The sequence below is a fragment of the Cataglyphis hispanica genome, chromosome 4 (genome assembly GCF_021464435.1).
Source record: "Cataglyphis hispanica isolate Lineage 1 chromosome 4, ULB_Chis1_1.0, whole genome shotgun sequence".
Taxonomy (NCBI): Eukaryota; Metazoa; Arthropoda; class Insecta; order Hymenoptera; family Formicidae; genus Cataglyphis; species Cataglyphis hispanica.
This window is the reverse complement of record NC_065957.1, coordinates 1054702-1079043: the sequence shown is the minus strand read 5'-3', so window position 1 is coordinate 1079043 and position 24342 is coordinate 1054702. Positions and strand designations below refer to the sequence as shown.

Sequence of the window (24342 nt, the reverse complement as noted above, 5' to 3'; positions counted from 1 at the left end):
CTATTTACGCCATGGCCAATCATGTATATAACTTGCGTGCATCTATTATTTCTGGAATAGCAGAAGATTGATTGGCTACGCGTCACCTCGTGGTGACGTCACACGTTGAGATGGTATATTTATTTCGTATCCCCCACCGTACTGTCCGCTGCCCAGCTGTCGAGAGTGACCGTTTGGCAGCAGTCAGCGAAAATTTTGCTTCGAAAGCTATCGCACAGGCAAACGTGAAGGTCTCGTTGGAGCCTCCTCGCAATAATTAAAAAACACGAGTTTCCGACTCCGCATCTTGACAAGTACATACATACACACATACACATACGTCTCGATTCAAGTTGGTCGAAGTCGGAGAGTATAGAGTGATCGTCATAGTAGCCATCCTATAGTCAGGGTGGGATCGAATTCGTATTCCTTGAATAAGGCGACCTTCACAGACGCGACAAAAGGCAAAGGACGCAAACAACGGACTTTCTCTCTTCTCTCTCTCTCTTTTTTCCTCTTTCGCTCTTTGCATGGTATCACTAATCCTACCTCTCTTTGTTGTAATCGTCGCAAATCTGGCCTCTCATAAGAAATAACCCTCATTGTGTCGTGGGTGCGTGCATACGCACGCGTGTTGGAGAAAAGGAAAAGTGCATACGCGCGACGTAGATACACCTATATATGTAAAGACGTACTGTGATTTCTCCTGCGAGCCCATCTTCCTGACTGACGACATACACCAAGTGTAGAAGAGGAAAAACTATCCCCGCCGTCGTTGTCGTTGCCGCCGCCGCCGTCGTCGCCGTTGTCATCCTCGTCTTTTTCCTTCTCTTCTTCTTTCTCATTATCATCATCATCGTCATCATCACCATCATCATCACCATTACCATTCCATTAAAGAAGGGCTCACGTATTATACCTATACATTATACCAAAAAAGTGAGAAAGAGCCTCTTGTGTGATCATTCATCATTGTTATCGTTTGGACACAAAAGTTAACCGGGAAGCCGGTTCATAAGGAATGTCCACCCCAGCAAGGAGGAGATTAATGAGGGATTTCAAGAGGTACTTGATGTTATGACTATTAATGTATATTGTCTCAGCATAAAGCTATATTGTAAAGTACAGCAGCTTTTAGTGCATAAAATCTTATTCATCTTGTTTTGACTTGTACGTATGCAAGTGATTTATTATTAAAAATGTGCTTTTGTATCGCATCTGTTCCACATTCATCCTTTGACAACCTATTTCATTATTTGTCTTAATAAATAGATTGTTCTTGTTGCGGGTCTGATATAGTTGATCATTTGTAGAATGGTCCCCATGAATCTTCATATGATACTGTGTTTAAATTTAAATAACGATTCATATATTTATTCATGTACATAATATTAGATAAATATTTTTGAATTATAAATATTTTCACCATAATACTTAGACTTAATATATATATATATAAATATATTAAGTAATATATATATATAAATCTTATTTTATAAAATTTGATAAAAGTAAATTCAATATATATTAATGAAAATATTAAGAATTTTTTTCATTCACAAATACATTAGTTAATCAAATTATTTGTTTCTTGCATGATCTACTAGATTTTATAATATGGCGCACATGCACATATACACAATGAAGTATGATAATAAATTATTATGATAATGAACAATAAAGCATCAATATATTGATTATTATAATAATTTATTATCATATTTTATTGTGTATATGTGTCATTTCATTATAAAATTTAATATATATATTATGTAAGAAACAAATAATTCTATTAATTAATGTATTTGTAAGAAGAAAAAAATTCTTAACACTTGTAATAATTATATATATATATATATATATATATATATATATATATATATATGTATATGTATATGTATGTATGTATATGTATATATAAAAAAATGTATACTTTGTATATGTACTATTTGTAATACAAAATTGTATTTTTTGAAAAGATTACAGGAAGATCCTCCAACTGGAGTATCGGGTGCTCCAACAGACAATAATATTATGATATGGAATGCAGTTATATTTGGGTAAGACAACAATGCATTTGCTCTTTAACAAAATTTATATTTTATTTTTACAAGCTAAAAAACATCTTAAATGAAAAATATATCTAATAAAGAAAAAATTTTATTTGAAAGTCTTTTTACTTTGTAAAATGTGTTTAATCATTAGAGATATAACATTTGGTTTAAGTTTCAGATAAGATTTAACAATGTTTACATCTGTTTTAAGACCACACGACACTCCATTTGAAGATGGTACATTTAAACTTACAATAGAATTTACGGAAGAATATCCAAACAAGCCACCTACAGTGAGATTTGTTAGTAAGATGTTTCATCCTAATGTATATGCAGATGGTGGAATTTGTCTTGATATACTTCAAAATCGCTGGAGTCCTACTTATGATGTCTCAGCCATCTTGACATCTATACAGGTATGTCATCTTATCTTTTTAATTATAAGATATTTTAGCATTCTTTTTTTTTTGTAGCATTTTAAGTAATCAATAAGAAACTCAACTTTACAAATGATCCCCCATAACATTTAATAAATTAACATTTTATAAATATACAAAGTTGGAAAACAAATTAATGAATAAAAAAAGAAGGTAATTGTGCAAGAATAAGTTAAGATTAGCTTTATTTTGATACTTTATGAATAATTTTATTAGCTTTTTTAATTTGTATTTAATTGTTTGGTTTAAATGGAATATTTTTTTTTATATTTACGAAGTAAATGTACTTTTATATTTATGTATCAAGTTGATATCAAGATAATTTTAATATATGACACACAAAATCATTAAAATTAAGTATAAATTTTTAAAATTTTAAAGTAAAAAAAGACATTAAAGTATATAATCAGAAGCATTAGTGCTGTTTAACATATTCATATTTATAAACTTCATGACTTTATTGATCTTTTTTTCTATTTTGTTATAAACCAAAATAGTTTATTTATGCTAATCTATATTGCTATTTAATTATTATATATTTGATCTATACAAACAAAAATGTTTTTCTTTTTATAAAATATTTTTTATAAATATTATAGAGTTTTACCATTGAGTATAAGTATACTAAACACCATTAATGCTCTCGATTGTATTATTTGAATATTTTATTATTTATTTTATTATATCATGAAACATATAATCAAAAAATTAAAACTAAATATTATTTCACAGCAAACAAGTTAGTTTTTGTAATTATAATAATATCTTTTGAGAGAAAGATATATATTTCTGTTCATGAATTGTATGATAGTCAAATATATATTTTGTATGGTCTTTCTTTATTAAATATTCATAATCATAGCAAATTAAAACAACTTTATTTTTTAAATTTTACATTAAATGCTTTCGTTTAGATTTTAAAATTTTTGCCATTATATTCCTATTATATGTGCAATTTTTTCAAAATTTTTTATTTATACTTTGACACATTGCTTCTTAAACTTTTTTTGTGTTCCTAGTTATATGATAAATATGTTTGTGAAGGGATCATTTGTTTTATCTTAACAGCGGTTGCAATTCAGCAAAGTCTAATCACATGATTCCAATTAAAAATTATTTGTGCATAACACTTTAACTTAATTCCTTATATACATATCCCAAGTAGCAAATGCATGCGTCATTTGACGTCACGTGAAGTGTATTTGCTACCTAGGGTAACTTTATCCTTAATTGTCTGTCGATATACATTTTTTATTGTTGCATATCAATTAATTAGACAAAAAAAAAGCAGAAAAAAAAGAGCAGATTGTCGTGTCAGATTTATTTACCATGCAAACTTTTGTTAGAAGAATAATAAAACCATATTTCTAAATATAACAAGATACGACTTATGTGATTGCAGTCGCTGTTAAGTGACCCGAATCCGAATTCACCTGCCAACTCAATGGCAGCGCAACTATACAAAGAGAATCGACGCGAGTACGAGAAGCGAGTGAAGGCTTGCGTGGAACAGAGTTTTGTGGATTAGTTATGGATATTAACATAATGCTGCTGTAACAGTATCAGCCATCAACAACCATCAAATACAAGGAAGAAGAACATGTAGCTTTATACTACAAGGAGCTAATGCTAAAAAAAAAAGAAAAATACCAAAATTTGGCATATTTCTTCCTGAGAGCTTTATCGTACTACCACGACAATGTGCAACGTTAGACCGAATTTTTACAATGTTGAATAATAAACTATTATAAAATTGTGTATTTATTTATTGCGGATATCTGATGATACACGAAATTAGTTATTAAAACTTAGAATAAAAAAAAAATATATTTGGCGTTTATTTTCTTGTTTATTTTTATTTTATTTTTTGAGCGGCGAAGAATTATATTAACTTTTATTGAATTTAGTGTACTTTGATATATATTTCAGTATATATACACACACACAAATTCATTTATATATAGATATATATATATAATAAAGTAATAAATGCATAATTTCTCTTTATAATTGGTATAATTGCAGCCTAGTATTCGTTATTCTCTCCACAACCTATCTCTCTATCCTGCTTGTACTTTTATATATTTCCGACTTCTTTGTTACGGATCAAAGTATATTTGAAGTAATGTGCTGAGGAAATTTATTAATTATTTATGTTACAGTCGCTTTTGGACGAACCAAATCCTAATTCGCCAGCCAATTCTTTAGCAGCGCAATTGTATCAAGAAAACAAACGGGAATATGAGAAAAGAGTGGCTACTGTAGTTGAACAATCTTGGCTGAATTTCCAAGAGAGTCACACGGAGGATTCTCGCTGACATTAAGTATATATTGCTTTTTGCGTAAAAAAATCTATCGCAATTTTTTCGATATTAAAATTGGTTTCCTCCCCTCACCCTCCGCCATATTATATAAATAATAGTAATATAGTCTTTACATGGAACTGTATATGTGTAATATCCTTTGATATTTTATGATGGACATTCCATATTAATATTAGATATTAATTCATAATCTATATAGAATAAACGACGAAACAAATTTGCACAACAACAATTTGATTCTAATTTTGTTGAAGAGAAATTAAGAAAGAAAAAAAAGAGCAACAGCGCGAAGAATAAGATGGAATTGCATTGTTAACTTGTACCTCTTGTATCTTTTACAGTTTTTATTGGCACTAGTTAGACAATTTTGTAGGGTCCAGACTTACTGCCATTTAATTTTTGTGATTTGTTATTTATAAGTTAAATATATATATTGTCTTTGCTTGTCTAACTTGGCATTATGTGTGCTTGTAAAGGATAAAAAAAATGACATCCGCGTACGTTGAATATTAATCTTTTGCAGAGCAAGTCGATTATATTATTATTATGTTATTATTGTTATTATTTTATAAATAATGTATAGGCAAACTTGAGAAAATACATTAAATAATATGACGGTTTATTGTTTTGATTTAGAGCCTTTATCATGCAGTATAATAAAAAGTGATTTTTTTCTTACGTTCGATTTGGTCTATTGATTTTAAACAAAAAGAGTATCATTTATATAAAATGGGTAAATACAATTTGCAAAGAAGAAACTGCATCATATTTACGAAATCTATCTTTCCATCATACCTCATTAATACAAAAGCGTATATAAAATATAAACTATATATAATATATGTATAATATATATAAAAACTATATAAAATATATATAATATATGAAATAGTTTGATCCAATTTAATTTTTACAAAAAATAATAAGCAGATTTTTATAATAATAAAGAATATAAATTAAATTCTTTACTAAATTCTTTATTAAATTATATACATAACTTATAATTAATTTTTACACACACACACACATAAATTTTATCTTTTAAATATTGTATTTTAAATATTAAATGTTTATTTTTTCCAATAATTCAATTATTTTGTACTTATTTACATAAACTCTTATTTTTATTCTTTTTACAGTAAAGCCCGGATAACTTTTACAATATAAGCGGAGAATTCCTGGAAAAGAAGAGTTATCTGATTTCTCCATCATAGCGTTCAATCACTACACCTTGTGCGAATAACATAGTTGCGTACATGAAATCTAACGCTCTTTCATCGCTTTCAAATATGCGAGATTAAATATTGCACAAAACATCACGTGATCAGCTTAAGCATGGAGAAACGATACTATTAGTATTGGCGTGTGCAAAAGTACCAAAGTTATCCCAGTTCTATTCAATAAGTCTTTAACAATCAAAATATCAATAAAGAAAATACATTTAAACATAAAACTTGTGAATCGTTTAATGTGACTTTATATGTATGTACAGGCATAAATATTAGGTACAATCATTTAACCTTTACAATTTAAATGCAATAGAAACATTATTTTTACATTTAAGAGATTGTCATGATTTCATGAAAAGAAGAAATCAATATTTCGAAGAATACAATCATAATACACACACATGTAGTTCAAAATTAAAATTTATATATCATAAAATCCTAGATTAGGTCCAATCACGTTTTCCGAAATTCTCAAATTTTTTCTCTGTGTTCTTGCTATGATTTCTCCTCCTTCTCCTTATTGTATCTTTCTAGCTCTTTGAGGAATTGTGCTTTGGGTTTCATGATGTTGGGTCGATCGCCACGACACTTGGGACAGAACCATTTACCTTTAGGCTTAGTGGTCAAAGAAACGCATGAAAAGTGAAACCATTCTATAGGACATAGATCATTGTCGCAAAGAATCATCTCGCCATATGATATCTGGTCACATAGACAGTAAGTTGGCTCATCAGGATCTATTGCAAGATCATCCTCTGGGGGAGGCGGTGTATCTTCGCGATGTTGATTTTGTTGAGTGCCTTGCCGAGATTTTCGTTTCTTTTTCTTACCAGTAGTGGCTGTTGTTGTTTTCTTTTGATTTCCATTGCTTATGTTAGACATCGTCGAAGACCTTGTCTCTGTCATTCTATCCATTATATCCATGGAATGGGCTGACTCCATCAAGGTTTCAGTCCTTGTTCTTCTGGCACGTTTTGGGTGGCGTTCTATGTTGTTTGTATGGCTTGTGGTATTTGAACTGTTGTTCATGTTTGATTCACGAACTTCAGAGCTTTCTTGTTCCTTTCCAAAATCTATAAAGAAGTAAAAATTAGTTATTGGAAACATATATGTTATAGAATTATATATTGTTAAACATCAATAGAATTAAGAATAATATACCTAAATTCCGATAATCTAAGTCTAACTGCCTAGATTTGTTCTCTATAAGATCTTGTACTTGCTGAATAATTTGTAATTTTTCATCTCCTATTTCTTGCGCCGCAATCAGAGCTTGCTGTACTCTTAGCAATGCTCTCCTTTTTATCACAGGATCTGTATCGCTTTGTAATGTTTCTTGATGCTGATCAACTTCACGTAAATATGCTATAGAATATATAAAGAATATATTAAAGAAACTTTATTTTTCAATAAATAAGATTTATAATAATTATTTTAAAAAATATTCATAAAAAATCCATATTTGCGCAGGCAAAGTGTAATGCGACATTTTTATTTATACAAAAGATAATTTCACAGAAAAACAAATTCAAATAAATAATAAAGATAGTTCAAAATATGTAAAAAATGTAAAATGTTTTTTCAAACTCATGTATGTATATTATCTGATAAATTATATTATATTATTATATCCATAAATTAATTAATTTCGAGATGATAATTTGATCTAAATTACTTTGACAAGTGGCATCCAGTTCCCGCAAACGAGAAACGTGCCTCTGCAAATCGTTTGGCAGATTTTCCACACAGTCCAAGTAATTTTCGATATATGTTGCCGAATAAAGAGCCTCAACCACCGCCTGGTTTAACATAGTTGCACTATTGTTTAGTTTTTTATTTTTTAGTTTTTTGTCCTTACACAATAATAACACGCAACAATATTATTCAGAGTCGCCAATCTCTTTGACGCTTTTGACTTTTGCACCAATTTTGGATCAACCGTCAACAGGAAAGACTATGAAGTCCTCTCGTGGAGCGCCGTGAACTACAAAGTCGTTTTGTGCCACAGACTATGTATTATACTAGACTACTAACGGAATGCTAAAAAGATTTTCAGCAAGAAAACATGAACAGACACTACGCGATTGGTTATTAAAGGAAGAATTTTTAAAGAGAAGAATTCGGAGAATTTCCAAAATTTTTATATTTGACAAGTAACTAATCATATGATACTTATATCAGAGAGAAGTCTGAAAGCTGCCATCCCGATTTTTCATGCGATTTTCACAATGCCACAATGCTCTCGGTCCTAGAGTCCCTGTAACAGAGTCTGGCCAACACGGCAGTTTTGGCAAAATTCTGCGAGAGAGATAGAAATATACGCCATCTTACTCTAAACGAACTCATGCGCATGACAGTGTTGCTGCTACTACATATGGCTACATATGGAAAGTGCTGCATTGTGATCAGAAGTATATTTGAAGAATAATTCTGCAAAATGGATGGGTGTGCTGCACCTTTTTACAATAATTCCGACATTATTCTAAATATTTTTTAGATATAGGTAATATAAAGTTTAAATCATTTCTCATATCTAAATTTAACGATGTTCGTGTTGATCACATTTTAAATTGCCATAAATTATATTTCAAAATTATTAGAAGATTTATTATTTTGTGTTTACATATTTATGAAAAGAAAAATACCATGCTTAGTAAATGTAGGTATGATAGCAAATCTATGGCTATGCATAATATTTTTTCTTAATGTGCCTTTATCTTGTTTTTTCAATAATTTATTAAATTTAAAAAAATGTTTTGTTTATCATTACATGTTCTATATTTCTATTATTATATAGTTTATTATGTATTTTACAATGTTTTTAAATATAAATATTTTAATACAATAAATTACTATTATAATATTTTTGTTCTTTATTTTTTTTATCTCCTTTTATTTTCTTCCTCAAACTGTCTCTTCACACGTTTTCTGTACAATAAAAATTCTTATGTATATATTGTTTTTACTACGTATATTTTTAATTTCAATTGTGACAATTTACTGTTATTGTCATTTCCATTCAAATATCAGCGGGAGTTGCCAAAAAATGCTATAAATGCGGACCAAAAGTTGCTATTACGTGGCCAGACTCTGTTACAGGGACTCTACTCGGTCCCTTACAGCAGCGCTTCTACGTCCATTTTACGGCCGCTTACGGAATTACAAGGCCACGTCCATTTTCAGTCAGGATAAAACAGCCAGTTGGTTCACTTCCGTGCTACGTCCACTTTTCAATTTTGGTTCATGTCTGTGCTACATCCACTTTTCGATATTGTCGATAGTGGATAGCTTTGTCTAGCGATTAGTTACTACCACTATATATAGCACAGACATGAACCAAAATTGAAAAGTGGACGTAGCACGGAAGTGAACCAATTGGCTGTTTTATCCTGCCCGAAAGTGGACGTGGCCTTGTAATTCCAAGCCGCCGTAAAATAGACGTAGAGGCGCTGCTGTACGAGACCAAGAGCTACCGCACGAAAAACGCCGGGATGACCGCTCTCAGGCTTCTCTCTGCTTATATATGTTATGTGTGTTCTTACTGAAAAGCTCCCAGAGTGTCACACTGTTTCTCCTAATAATACTACACTGGCCAATCACAGCCATTTTACTCTTTAGAGAAATGGCTATGATTGGTCAATGTAGTACTGAGTACGGTGTAAAAGCGTTTTCGAGTGAAGTATCGAATTTAATATAAATAAGTATATGTTTAATAATTAGAGATGATGTTTATGATGATATTATAATTCACAGAGCGATCGAATTTCGAAAATGCTATATATTTTCTTCATCAGTTTGATTATTCGATTTTAATTCACAGGGTGCCTGAACTATATAAATCCTATGATATACGTCTATGTCTATGGTGTAAATGGAGAGCAAAACTTATCTCTAATCGACAAGAGGAAGAAGAGAGAGCTCTTGCAAACATAGCGAAAAAAAATTTTAAAGAATTTATTCTCATGAAAATTGATTCACCAGAATAAGATATACCAGGAACAAAAATTATCCTCGACATAAATATTATGCATTTCCCATATTTATCTTGACATGTGCCTAATTCATGTGTTTTTCAAGGCATTTCGATCCTCGTACATTTCTACAAACATATATATTAACACACACGCACACGGACACCAATTCTCTCTCTATGTATGCGCACGTGCGCGCGCGTGTGTGAGTGTGAGCGAAATGCGGTAATCGCACGGGCTCCCTCCCCGTGATTTGCAATTAATTAAAATATCGGGAAAATGCATTGAGGGAGTAATTCCTCCGTACGTCATGATCGCATAAATCGCCGCTGGTGACTCGGCCGTATGATAAATTACTCCGAAAAAAAGAATGTCGAGTCGCCTGACTGTTGCGATACTTACTGGCTGCGTATAGGAATGTGGCATTTCAAAATGGCTGCCACGGCTATTCTAGTAATTTACAGCCTTAGTAATCTGCCTTTGTTGTCGCGCGTGTGAATCGTGCGAATTCTCGCGAGGCACCCGCGAGGAACCCCGAAGTCGGAGCGACCGACCGATGTACACACGTAGATACGATCATGTATACACGCATACGCATACGCGTGTGTATGTGTCGTTCATCTGTCTCTGCCTAAGCTCGAGCTTGATCGCTCGTACGCTCTCGCTCCTGGTGGTGGGCACCAGGGGATTTAGCGCGTTTTTATACTCATTTCGCTGACGTGACGTTCCTCGTCTACCTCGTCTGTGGCATCCCGCTCGCCAAAAGCGACGGTGGGAAACGTGGGGAAGCGCCGCGGGAATATGCTCGGGACGGCTGCTGTCACCATTGTCGCCTCATCAGGAGAGCCCTGTCCCGTGGGATCTCGGCGGCTCGTTATTGTCACATTGTAGCGTCTCAGGTGCGTTGACAAACGCGTGCGGCATTAAAAACTCATCTCCATTTATCACCGTTTTTACCAGTTTATAAGTAGTATGCCTGCAGATAGGTTAGTTACTTATCAATCGCTCACTCGCATGGCATGAGGATGCCGATGAGCGGCTATGCGAAATATGCCTGATGTGCCTTCCGATACTCTGCCAATCTCACGGAGCGAACGACCAAGCGAGATTGTTTTTTACGACGGTGTGAAGAATACTAAGTTCGATGGGTCGACCTTGCGTTCTTCTTCGTCCACGTTTTTTATACATCTGACAAATATATCTCGTTTCTTCGTGATTCGTATTATTGTGATACATGTTATGTTGTACATGATTCGAGCGGCAGTGATCCCCGAGTCCTTGAGCGTGTTTTGAACTGAACTAGCTGTCCTAGCTAGATAACTATCGCCAGTCATGACACTGGAAAATATCCGCGACAGGATAAATTAGCAGTGATCTGTATTCTGTAAGTATTATCTTGTTACATAAAGTAAGTTTTATACGTGCATATTTCTCTCTCTCTCTCTATTTTTTGCATTTTTATATTTACACATGTATATGTATATCTAAATAATATGAAAACAAATCTTAATTTATTTATTTCAATAGAATTACACAAAATAAAGTTTAAGCCATGTCTTAATAAACATATAATATAAAGTATGTGAAAAATATATGCATATAATGACACGTACATATATATATGCGTAAAAAGAGAGAAAGAGTTTATAGACATTAATAATTATAATAATATTTATTTTATCAGATATTAATTATTTGTATAATAATATTGATATTTCTCATAAATAATATTAATAAGCTTAAAATAATATTTTAAAGAAACAAAATTGAATTATTTATACATAATTGTGTATTTTGATTTTTATATATTAAATATATATATGTATATATATATATATATATATATATATATATAAATTTTAATATCAATATAAATTTCTATTAAAATTTTGATAAATTTAATTAAATTCTTGTATATCAAATATTTCTTCAATATATCATCAATATCTTTATTCTTTTTATACACTAAATCTTATACATCTGTATTAATACAAAGAAAATATAAAAATATAAAAAAAGTATTTGTATATGTAATGCATGACATTTCTATTCTTTATTTCTATTTCTACAAAATTTATTTTAGACGCAGTATATATATATATATATATATATATATATATATATATATATATATATATTATAATATATATTATTTTAATCAAGTATTGTAAAAATATTATTTTGTCTGTATAGATACATTTATATATGACACAACCGGATTAAAGCTAGGTCCTAAAGGGCCTAGCATGGGCCACTATGAATCCACCTGCAGTCAACAAATCGAGCACTCGCGGCTCTGGATACCACCAAAAGGCATTAGCTGAGATTCGCAATTCGTTACTACCATTTGCGAATATCGGAGGGATTGGAGAGGTGGGTTCCAGTGCCGCTAGCACTATCTCTACTATATCCACGACTAGTGGCATTAGCTCCGCCTCGGGTCTTAGCGGGCTCTCCGGCGCCTCTGGTTCCACTGTCGATAAACCGGATCAGCGACAGGCATTGGGACAATTATTAGCCATGGGATATTCGGAGGTGTTGTTTTAAACTATTATTAATTATTAAGCAATATAAATCTAACAATTAATATTTTACATTTAAAATCATTTCACAGGAAATAGGATTACGCGCTATGAAATTCGCAGGATGGCGATTAGATGCAGCAATAGAGTACTTGAAACAGACTCAAGGAGAATCTCTGAACGGGCTTGGTAAACTCAATACCAAACTCATTAGGAAACCGAGTCTTGAAAGGGATTTAAATTTGCAACGCGGCAGTCCCGCGTTGGACAGCGGGGCGGGCAGTTCGCGATCCGATAGTCCGCGCCTCACGGAACTTAGCACACATCCGCAGTTGAGCCGCCAATACTCGCCCAATAACTTTGTGGAACGTGAACCACCGCCACCTCCGCCGCCTCGATGTAGTTCCACGCCACCGCCACCACCACCGCCTCACGCGCCATATAGTCAGCCTAATGTGCCCACCAACATGCAACAAATGCTCAAGCGAATGTCACCCGCGCCGGTCGTGCCAACGAGACCGGCAGTGACAACATCCAATACGGTCGGTGCTACGTCAACATCAGTGAATCCGCCACAGCGCGGTACTAGTCCGGTGGCAAGCGTTAACAATTCCGGCAGTCGTCAGCCAATGATTGTGCAAAATGGTCCTCAAGTACAACAGCAATTAACGCAACAAATGCAAGCGCTCAGCATTTATCAAACGAGTAACAGCAATACGAGTACCCAGATTGAACCTCCGCCACCTTATCCTATAGTTCCATCTTCATCCGCGGGTCAACCAGTGCAACCGCCTTCTTACAGTGTTTCTATGCAAAATCGGCAAAGTCCCACACAATCACAGCAAGACTACCGTAAGAGCCCGTCGTCTGGTATTTATTCAGGTCCAACGTCAGCTGGTACGCCCAGTCCTATCACCGTGTCTACAATATCGCCCAATAATACACAGACGTCGATGGCACGACCGACTCCATTGCAAGCATGGGGTGCGCGGCAGGCTAAAACACAACCGCCGATCATCATGCAGTCAGTGAAAAGTACGCAAGTGCAGAAACCCATATTGCAGACCGCTATTGCGCCCACAGCGCCACAGCCGATTTCTACTACCAACAACACGCCACCACCACCTCCTTCTTATGCATCGTCTATGCAACAAAAACAACAGCAACAACCACTGCCTGCTTATCCACCTGTGAGCAATGTGGCTGCGCCGCCCACTAATATACCGACAACAGAACCGCCAAGTTATGCTACGACCATGCAGGCATTAGCGGCACAACGTGGTATACATCATCCATTGCCGCCACCGCCTTATAGCACTCCCACTGAAGACACATCAATTATATCCTCTACAATAGAGAGCGGCAGTGCGCCGCGATCATCTCCCATTGCTCATCATCCACCACTTCAGAGGAAATACTCACCAGTCGACAATTGTCAACATACGATGGATGCACCATCCCTACCACCGGTTGCCTCGACTTCAATGTCTGTAAGAAACAATAATCATTCGTCCTTGCCTGAGGCCACTGCCGTTGGTACCAAAGGTGGCAACACTAAAGGCGATCATAGCGGCAATTCACCTTTATCCTACAAAATCAAGCATCAATCTCCTATACCTGAGCGCAAAACCATGAGCATAGAGAAGGAAGAGGAACGCAGAGATTGCAAAGTGAGAAACTATTCTCCTCAGGCTTTCAAGTTTTTCATGGAGCAACATGTAGAAAATATACTCAAATCGCATAAACAACGCCTCTATCGACGTATGCAACTAGAGACGGAGATGGCGAAGATCGGCTTAAGTACGGAAGCACAGTGCATGATGAGGAAAATGTTGTCGCAGAAAGAGTCTAATTACATCAGATTAAAACGAGCGAAGATGGACAAGTCTATGTTCACCAAGATTAAACCGATCGGCGTCGGCGCATTTGGTGAAGTCACGCTCGTTAGGAAGCTCGATACCAATCAGTTCTACGCAATGAAAACCTTGCGTAAAGCCGATGTGTTAAATCGTAATCAAGTTGCTCACGTGAAAGCCGAGCGTGATATATTGGCAGAAGCTGACAATGAATGGGTTGTCAAACTCTATTACTCGTTCCAGGACAAGGATAATCTGTACTTTGTGATGGATTACATACCCGGCGGAGACTTGATGTCTTTATTGATTAAACTTGGTATCTTCAAGGAGCCATTGGCAAGATTCTACATCGCCGAACTTACATGTGCTGTTGAGAGCGTTCACAAAATGGGATTTATTCACAGGGACATTAAGCCGGACAATATCTTAATTGATCGTGACGGACATATCAAACTGACCGATTTTGGCCTCTGCACGGGATTCCGTTGGACTCACAATTCTAAATATTACCAACAAAACGGTAAATATTCTTCAATTATTTTTACTTAGTAATGCTCAAATATTAGATTGTTTAAAAAATTTACAATAATTTTCACGGAAAAATTAAAGGTGATGTGTTTATACACTCAGATATCTCTTTTATTTATTTTTATAATATATAAGCATTGTATTTTTTTTGTTTGAAAAATATGATATATATATATATATATATATATATATATATATATATATATATATTCGTTATGGGACGAAAAATTGGCACAAGTGGATTATACAAGCCTTCAAAATCGATTTTTTTCTGTTAAAAGAACAGATTAATCGAAATACCGATATTTTTCAGAGAAATAAATGAGTGATAATAGAAATGTACATGTACAATACTACAATTATGACAATTATTATGATAATGACAATTCGGTTTTGGTTTTGATATAATGATAATTATTTTGATATTACACATATATAAAACAGCAATATGAAGATATACATTCTTGTTTGATTTTAGGTCATGGTAAGCAAGATTCGATGGATCCATCTGATGATTGGAACAACGAATGTCAGTGCATACAATTGAAGCCATTAGAACGTAGGCGACACAGAGAACATCAAAGGTGTCTGGCGCATTCTTTGGTCGGAACACCGAATTATATTGCACCCGAGGTTCTACAACGTACAGGATACACTCAATTATGCGATTGGTGGAGTGTAGGAGTAATTTTGTATGAAATGTTGGTTGGTTCTCCACCCTTTCTTGCCAATACGCCCGCTGAAACTCAATATAAGGTATGCACAATATATACAATCTTTACGATATTATATACCTAATTATTCAAAAGTTTATATTAGGGTCAGGACTTAAACTTTTGGAATAAAATTGTAATTAATTAATTAATATATTTTTAATTATAAACAATTAAAGAGATAAAAAATGTGATATTTTTCAAGTAATTTGGCTATTTATAAACTAATAAAGCTAAAAAGCTAAAAAATTAAAAAATTATTAAGTAATCTTATTATATAATACGTAATCTATTAAAAATATTTTGTATTTATTGTTGGAAAAAATCTTGATTGTATATATGAAAATATTGAAATAAGTTTTTTATATCAGTTGCTTGTAAACTAGCTAAAGACTATAAGCCAAAAAAATGTCGAAAATTTAAAGAAATGTTAAGCATATTTCATTGTATAATATATAATTTATTGATAATCTTTTATATTTATTTTTGAAAAAAAATCTTGATTGTATGGAAATGAGTATTTTGAGAAATAAGTGCTTTTTATTATAAAAAAGCTTTATGTGCGTTTAATTTGTCATTTATAATTTTTTTTAGATTTGTAATCAACAATCCAAAAAAATCCATAAAAGTTTCATTTGCACAAACGTAAAAGAATGTCGCTATCCTTCCATTTTCTTTTTCCCTGTATTAAGTTCGCCATTTAAAATTTTCAAAATTTAAATTTAGATTTATAGTCAACATCCCAAAAAGGATCAAAAGTTTGACTTGAGTAGAAATAAAAATTTTAGAAATAAAAATTTTTACAATTTATTCACCATTTTAAATAGCTGAAATTTAATTTCAAATTTATAATTAGCAACCTAGAAAACATGCAAATGCTAATCAAAATCTGTTGAGTAAAAAAAAATGTGTTCTTTATGTAGTTAAAATGCTATTGAGAATTTGCTATTGAATTGCTATTGTTTTTTTTCTGAAAAATGGAGATTTAGACTCCTAATCAAATTTCAAAATCAATTTTTTTGTAACATTTAGCAATAATATTTAGCATTTTTGTATTCGTTATACTGAAAAGAGATTAACATGTAAGCCATAGTTTCTTTAGTGTGTGTGTGTGTGTGTGGTCTTTCATATTTTTATTTTTTTTAAACTAATCAATATTATTTATTTAAAATTTACATTTATTAAATAAGTTATTAATAAACATATGCATAGTTTCATAAAAATACGATAAAAAAAAACGCTTATTTTTAACAAGGAAAGGGTTTGAAGTGTCTTCTGATTTTTATGATTTTTGAATATATTGTATAATCTAGCTCAGCAAAATAAAAGATATATTTCTTATATTTTTTTATAGTTTTGACGATACTTTTTCAGAAATATAAAAACTAATTTTCTTTTTTCAGGGCACTTCATCTTTTTAATGGCCAGAAATAAAGAAAATGTATCTCTTATTAAATTACAAAGTTTATTAAAATTGGGGAGGGATACTTCTGACCCTTCCTATATAAATGCTTCGAGATAAATTACCCTAATGTTTTTTATAAATGTTTTTGTTTTATTTCTGTAGGTCATTAATTGGGAAACGACGCTTCATATACCGAAACAGGCTAATCTATCACCAGAAAGTATGGATTTAATACTAAAACTCTGTGTTGGTGCGGATCGTCGATTGGGTAAAAATGCGAATGAAGTTAAAAATCATCCGTTCTTTGCAAATATCGACTTCGAGAAAGGATTACGACGCCAAATGGCCCCACATATACCTCGTATAGAATATCCGACCGACACGAGTAATTTTGATCCCGTTGATCCCGACAAGTTACGCAATTCAGAGTCGTCGGATTCAAACAAATCAGATGAGTTACTGGACAATGGAAAGCCATTTCATGGTTTCTTCGAGTTCACATTCAGACGTTTTTTCGATGACGGTGGTGGTCCTGCGTATCCTAGTCGAATCAGTTTGGACGACAACGATAATCAAGGTCCTGTTTACGTATGACATTAGGCTAAACTTATGATTTATGATTACTTTGCTACCTATTATTTTATCGTTTAATACTTCTCTGTCATCATTTTTTCCGTTCGATATTTTATAGTTCGAGATAATTTACCGTTCATGACTATTTTTAGACACATTTTATTATACTTTGTCATATATAGATGATTTTGTGGCTGATATTTAAGACACAATACTATTCTGATAACAGAATCATATTTTTATGACAAATGTTGATCAGAGAATATATTACGAGGGAAAGTTAGGAAATAAAGTTCTCTATTTAATTACGATAATTCGTATCATGTCAGGCAAAAATCTTATACGCAGTATAAGATTGGCAGTTAAATAGAAAATTACTTTTTAATTTTCCCTTGTAATATAAACACTAATCGACATTTATCATAAAAGCATGACTCTACCTGTTGCCGACTCTCTATCAGAATAGTATTGCATGATAATTAAATTAATTGTGTCTGTAATTAAATAGGGAACTTAATTTTTGACTTTTCCTTGTATATGCAAGGAACATCAATAATTCTTTTGAATTTGGCATTTTTGAATTGAACACATCATTTAATTTCTCGACCATCATGACCATTGGTTCTGAAAAGAATCAGTAAATTGGTAATGAATAGTTTGATAGGTATTTGACCCATTAAAATTAAATATAAGACAGAATGTAATATAATTTATTTCTCATTTTCTATTTAATGATTGTCAATTTTTCTTATTAGAATTAATAATCATGATGCATGAGTATCTATATATTATTTGTCTGACTCAAGAATGTCACAAGTGGAAAACATTATTGGGGTCTTTTCTGTACATATAATGTACATATAAATACATATACTATATTCTGTACATATGTACATATACAATGGTATATACATACATATATGTATGTATGTACATATATTTTATTAATGCCTTAGTATTTTTTAAGATTGTATTTTTGTGATCAGATGTAATGTGTCTAAATATTCGTGCATCATGACTTAGTTCAGTCTGATAGTTTGACATTTGTAAATGTTTTATATTTCTACAAAATTAAACATAAGATTAAATGATAAAACAATTAATGCAATATTACATTACTAATAAAAAAGTAGTTTTGAATTATTTAATTACGCATGAATAATTAGTTACATTACAGTGCATGAATATCTGGATTGATCAAAAAATAATTTTCCCAAAGAAATCTCAGAAGTACCGAGGCATTAATACATGTTGCACACTAACAATCAATCAGCATGTCTAACAAATCTATTATATAGAGTGGATCACTAAGGTATATTACAGATTAATATTTCTGAAATTGAAAAAGGTATGAAATTCTTATTTTCCAATGACTGTTTGGTATCAGGCATTTGATGAAAAAAATAGAACGTTACATTGCAATTAACATGCAAAATTAATGTTTGTATAGGCAGATTTTATATCTTGTTTAGTTTCAGAAATATTAGCCTATACCACCTTTAATGATCCATCCTGTATAACAAATTTACTGAATTTAATACAAATTGAAAAAAGTTCTGATGTATCAAATATTATTTGATGAAGAAGCTAGTGACATGGAAATCTTTGTCTCTTTCTGTACAGATTAGGAAGAAAGTTTACTTTACGTTGTACAAAGAAAAATAATCTTAGTTTGCTTAAATTTAATGACTTCTGATTAAATTTCTAACAGGATTTACAAAGCTTTCAATACATACTTAAAGAACACAGATATCTATTTTCAAATTCTCTCGAATCTTTTTCTCTATATAAATTATATAAGGAAGAGTTTTTTTTAAATTGTATTAAATTCAATATTGAGTAAGAGGAAGTGATCTGAAAGAAAGACTCTTTCCGAGTCATTATTTTTTAAGTACATGCAAATTGAAAGCTTTATACAAGTCTTGTTAAAAGTTTAACGAGTATTGTTATAAATAAAAACATCATAGACTTATATAATAGAGTGAACATTCTTATGTGACAGCTGAGAGGGAACAAAGTTGTTCGATAAGATCAATGGACAGAAATATATAAGATGTTTTCTTTATTAATGCTCTGGAAAGAGGTGATATGAAGGAATAGAAAAATAAGTATGAGAGATAGCTATTTCTTTTCTTTCCTTCTTTATATCAATCAGATAAGGAAAGCATCTTATCTTTCTATTGTTCTTTCTTACTAATGTTGTCTTTAAGCTTCAAATCGAAGCGCTCGATCTATTTACATAAGTCTATAATACACATGAACACATAACATCCATAAGACATAAGATTTCTGATTGTACTACAAGAGACAATGGCTGCATTCAGTAGAAGTGCTTAAATGCTATAATTATAATATAATTAATAATAATTATAAATTCAGAAGAGAATTGCAATTTAGTAAAGAAAAAAATGCTGTGTAATGCAACAATTAGAAGAATGTTGTATTACAATATATTATTAATAATAGCAGAGTATTTTACCTTTGTGAATATAGTAGTCTTTAATAATTTCCATCTTCTGGAACGTAAAAGATTTTTAGTAAAACAAAATTTTTTTGTAAAACAAAAATTAACGAGTATCCTTTTCACAATACGAGCTGCCCAATCGCCGTTCTATCAGAATAAAAATCCTTAATGTTATTTAACGTTGCACTTAAAGTATATTTTTAATGCATTAGAAATGTAGGGGTCTGCTGAAAAAAACATATTGCATTTTAATGAAATACTTATCATTCAATAGAAAATCGCAAATGATTACAAAACAGCTACACTCGCTGAATGCATCCAACAGTATCTAATGTTGTTATCTTTTTCTATTTAGAGTGCCAAAGCTCTTGTTAGTATACATAGGATACTTTTCATTTATATAACACTTGTGTTAATTCAAGTTGATAATTCTAATGATAAATGAAACACATAATTCACTGCAAAAACAGAATTAATCGGAGTTTTATGGCATCGATATTACAAACTTCTATATATGATACTAAATTGCTAACAACTGTTTAAGGTAATATGCAAGAATAACAATATCTCAATTGATTAGAATATATAAATTGAATTAATATCATATACTTCTACTAGGTTGAATAAAAAATTAATATTCCCTATTTTATTACGACTGTTATTTATCACTTATGCACAAATTGGATTTATATAGTGTTAAAATATAAGCTAATGATTATTTTTGTAGTTTTTCGAAGATTGATGTACACTTATTCCATCTAACATGAATTTGAAGATTTCCTCTTGAAATACATCAATCTTCTCAAAGATTATATTAAAAAGTAGTCATTAATTTTTATTTTAACATAATAAATCCAATTTATGCTTTAATTGTAAATGAAAGTCATAATAAAACAGGGAATTTTACTTTTTTTGATCCATCTTAGCAGAAGTCTATGATATTAATCCAACTTATGTATATATTTTGTGCAATTTAGATATGACTGCCCTTGCCTTGCCTTGCTTAGCGATCTATATAGAAGATTGAAATTAAATAGATAGAAAACGAAAATGAAATTATAGTCTACTAACGACACTAAGAGCCACTTACCAAATACCGATTAATTTAATTGTTGATTAACTTACAGAGCGACCATAAAAATTTCTAACGATATAATTCTCGTACATAATATAATACAAAATTTAAAATTTCTGCTTTTGGTCGCTCTGTAAGTTAATCAATGATAAAATTAATCGAACTTTGATTGAAGTGGGTTCTAAATGGAACAGCCCATAGTACAATAGACAAATGAAATATAATAATTAGTTATTTCTGGATATCCTATTCTACTATTTCTTTTTTTTATTTTAATTTCACTGACTATGTGTAGGGTGAATAAGTGAGAGGCACAAAAAAAGTTTTTTGTAAAAAAACGAAATTTGCCTTGCTAGATACACATGGTTATTCGTGTTTTTTTAATTTGCTTTCTTAATTTGAGGGTTTTCGAAACAATGGGTTGCGGTCAGGAAGACGCTGGAGATGCTTCGAAGCATTGCATTAATCAATCAGAATAAAAAAATCTATACTTTTTGTCTTGGTTTGCCATCAAATGTTTCTAGCATCTTCCCGATCGCAGCCATAATCATGCAATAAATGTGAGTAGTGCGAAAACGTGCAAAAAAGGATAACTATTAGAGAATTTGGAAATAACTAGTACAGGATTGCATCCATCATTCATAATTATTATCTAATTAGGAATATTGAAACATATTAGAAACATTTTTCTCTTATCTAATCTAACTCTAACTTTAATTTAATTTAAGCCATACAAAATTAATAGTCAAAATTCAAAAGTAAAATGTAAGAATAGACAAATTGAGTGAGAAACTTAGAAAAAATTGTCTATATATATATATATATATATATATATATATATATATACATACATACATATATATATATATATAATAAATATAATTATATATATATACATACATATATATATATAATAAATATAATTATATATATATACATACATATATATATATAATAAATATAATTATATATAATTATATATAATATAAATCTAATTGAAAGTATTTAATTTTTTCTAAAAAATAATGCAAAATATTATTCTAGATTTTTTATTTATTTTTCTCATTATTTTTCATATATAATTAGACAAAGAATATAAGAGAAAGATAATATATATGCACATATTTTGTTTATATAATTATTTAATTTAATAATTAGAATAAAATTTCGTTAATTTCGTCTCTATGGGATGAAAAAAAGCGGAATATATATAAATTTATATCTCATTATATAAAACAATTTTTTTATTTTTAAAATTTTTCCTTAAAAAACAATGAAGAATTATTTTTAATTATTCTTATTTTTTTCTATATATACGGACAGAGATTATAGAAAGAAAACATATACATATATTTTATATATAATTATGTATATATATATGTGATTTTATATCTGGACATTTTTTCTTGCGTGATGTTTAGAAATGGAAATAATATAAAGTTTAATCATGCGAAGATCTCTAAAAAAGAGTAGATCAGTATCATTTTTATTGCTTTTTGAAAAAATCATGAAAAGAATGATAAATGAAAAACTAATGTGAAGAATAGAAGTAAATAAAAAAGTACATCTTTGTTAGAAAACACATTTAAAAGAAGATTGTATGTGAGACATATTAAATTAAGTTAAAGATAACTGGGAATGATATAAAAAGGATACATTAAATCTTTTAATGTTTTGTTAATTCATGATAATGTCAATGATGAGATTTAGTGAAAAATTAATACAGGAGAATTGTGCCCAAGTAGAATAACAAGATATTAAGAAAATTGGATATTTTCTAAAAAAATAAAGTTTGTCATGGACGGGAAAAAAATAGAAGAGAAGTGTATTTTTTGAGATTTATAAATATGGTGTTAAAGTTGAAAGAAATGGCGTTAAATCTGATTATATGTGCAATTTACAATAACGATATTATAAAGAAATTTGTAGCAAAAGAAATTGAGATTTGAAACAGATTTAGAAATTGAGATTTGAAACAGATTTAATTTGTACGATATCTCGATATACAGGGTGTCCTACGGGAAATTCCTGAAATTAATCAGATATTATTTTGAAACGCACACAGGGAAAGTAAAATATCTTCCAATAGAGGACATTTGGTAGTTTTATTTATTATGGACTAAACGCAATCTGAAATATTTTTATTATTTAATAAAAAGTTATAAAACAATTCCAAATATCAACAATCTTAATGATATAATATATTTTTAAATACATACTATCAGAATGACAACAAAAATTAAGTTTTTTTCGTGATGAATGATATTTCAAAAGAGATGTTACATAATTAGTTTTAAGTTTCCGAAAGAGACTTCGTTCCTGTTTATTAAATGATAAAAATTCGATTGTCTGATTGTCTCTGTCTCTTTCTCTTTAGTTCATATGTAAATAAAACTGCCAAATCCTCTATCTCGCATTGCCGTGTTTATTTATAATCCTTTAATTTTATTTTAAGAGGATCTTAATTCACTTTTTTTTCTTAATTCCATACTCTACTTTTATCTCATGATACTTTTCGATAAATGTATACCGTTATGTTTATCGTTAAATTTAAAACATTGAATTGCTTGAGACAAGAAAGAAATTACAATATTGTCGATTATGTCCTTTCTTGGGACAGTGTTTCAGTTCTTTAAATTTATTATTTTTTTTTAATATTATACTTTAATTTTTCAAAGTCTTCAAATAAAGGCGCTGATATGATTAACTTTAAAATATTGAAATCTAGTGAGATAATTAAAATATGAGAAAAAAATAATATATTCTTATATTAAAATTAACGATATCAGCAACTTTGCTTGGAGAATTTGAAAAATTAAAATACAATATTAAAAAAAAAAAACGTAAAGTAAAAAGAACGGCAATATGTTCCACAAAATCATCGAGATATTGATAAAGGAAGAAGATTGATATAGTGATAAAGGAATAAGAAAAAAATGTCTAAAGAAGCATTATAATTATGAAAAAAATTGGTATCTACCTTGTTTTACACAACAAAAATTTGATCGTCATTGGAAACACTTACGCTTTAATAATGAAAATAAATAGAAAATATGATAAGAGTATTATATATGTATATATAATGTATTATATTTCTTACATGTATATTTTATTGTAAATTATTATAAATTTTGGTTACATTCATATACATACATACATACATATATATATATATATATATATATATATATATATATATATATATATATAGA

General features: G+C 30.6%; 3 protein-coding genes across 4 annotated transcripts; 2 read left to right on the top strand and 1 right to left on the bottom strand.

The window, feature by feature from the left end:
• Window positions 1-147: 147 nt before the first annotated feature.
• LOC126848952 (ubiquitin-conjugating enzyme E2-17 kDa) lies at window positions 148-6298 on the top strand. Of its 2 annotated transcripts, XM_050590353.1 has the most exons (5): window positions 148-1044; window positions 1959-2039; window positions 2245-2449; window positions 4633-4794; window positions 5934-6298. In XM_050590353.1, the coding sequence occupies exons 1-4, from the start codon at window positions 1001-1003 to the stop codon at window positions 4786-4788; spliced, it is 486 nt and encodes a 161-aa protein (XP_050446310.1). In that variant the 5' UTR covers window positions 148-1000; the 3' UTR covers window positions 4789-4794; window positions 5934-6298. The 2 variants fall into 2 exon arrangements, with proteins under 2 accessions (XP_050446310.1, XP_050446311.1); XM_050590354.1 differs by lacking the exons at window positions 4633-4794; window positions 5934-6298 and adding an exon at window positions 3873-4467 and having other exon boundaries at window positions 157-1044.
• LOC126848945 (inhibitor of growth protein 1) lies at window positions 5843-8272 on the bottom strand. Its single transcript, XM_050590345.1, has 3 exons — window positions 7699-8272; window positions 7185-7388; window positions 5843-7096 (listed from the first exon to the last, which is right to left on the bottom strand). The coding sequence occupies exons 1-3, from the start codon at window positions 7832-7834 to the stop codon at window positions 6519-6521; spliced, it is 918 nt and encodes a 305-aa protein (XP_050446302.1). The 5' UTR covers window positions 7835-8272; the 3' UTR covers window positions 5843-6518.
• Window positions 8273-10211: 1939 nt separating this feature from the next.
• Window positions 10212-18420, top strand: LOC126848916 (serine/threonine-protein kinase Warts). Its single transcript, XM_050590257.1, has 6 exons — window positions 10212-10893; window positions 10977-11378; window positions 12188-12529; window positions 12609-14892; window positions 15379-15656; window positions 17181-18420. Exons 3-6 carry the CDS (start codon window positions 12251-12253, stop codon window positions 17610-17612), a joined length of 3273 nt encoding a protein of 1090 aa, XP_050446214.1. The 5' UTR covers window positions 10212-10893; window positions 10977-11378; window positions 12188-12250; the 3' UTR covers window positions 17613-18420.
• The last annotated feature ends 5922 nt before the right edge of the window (window positions 18421-24342 follow it).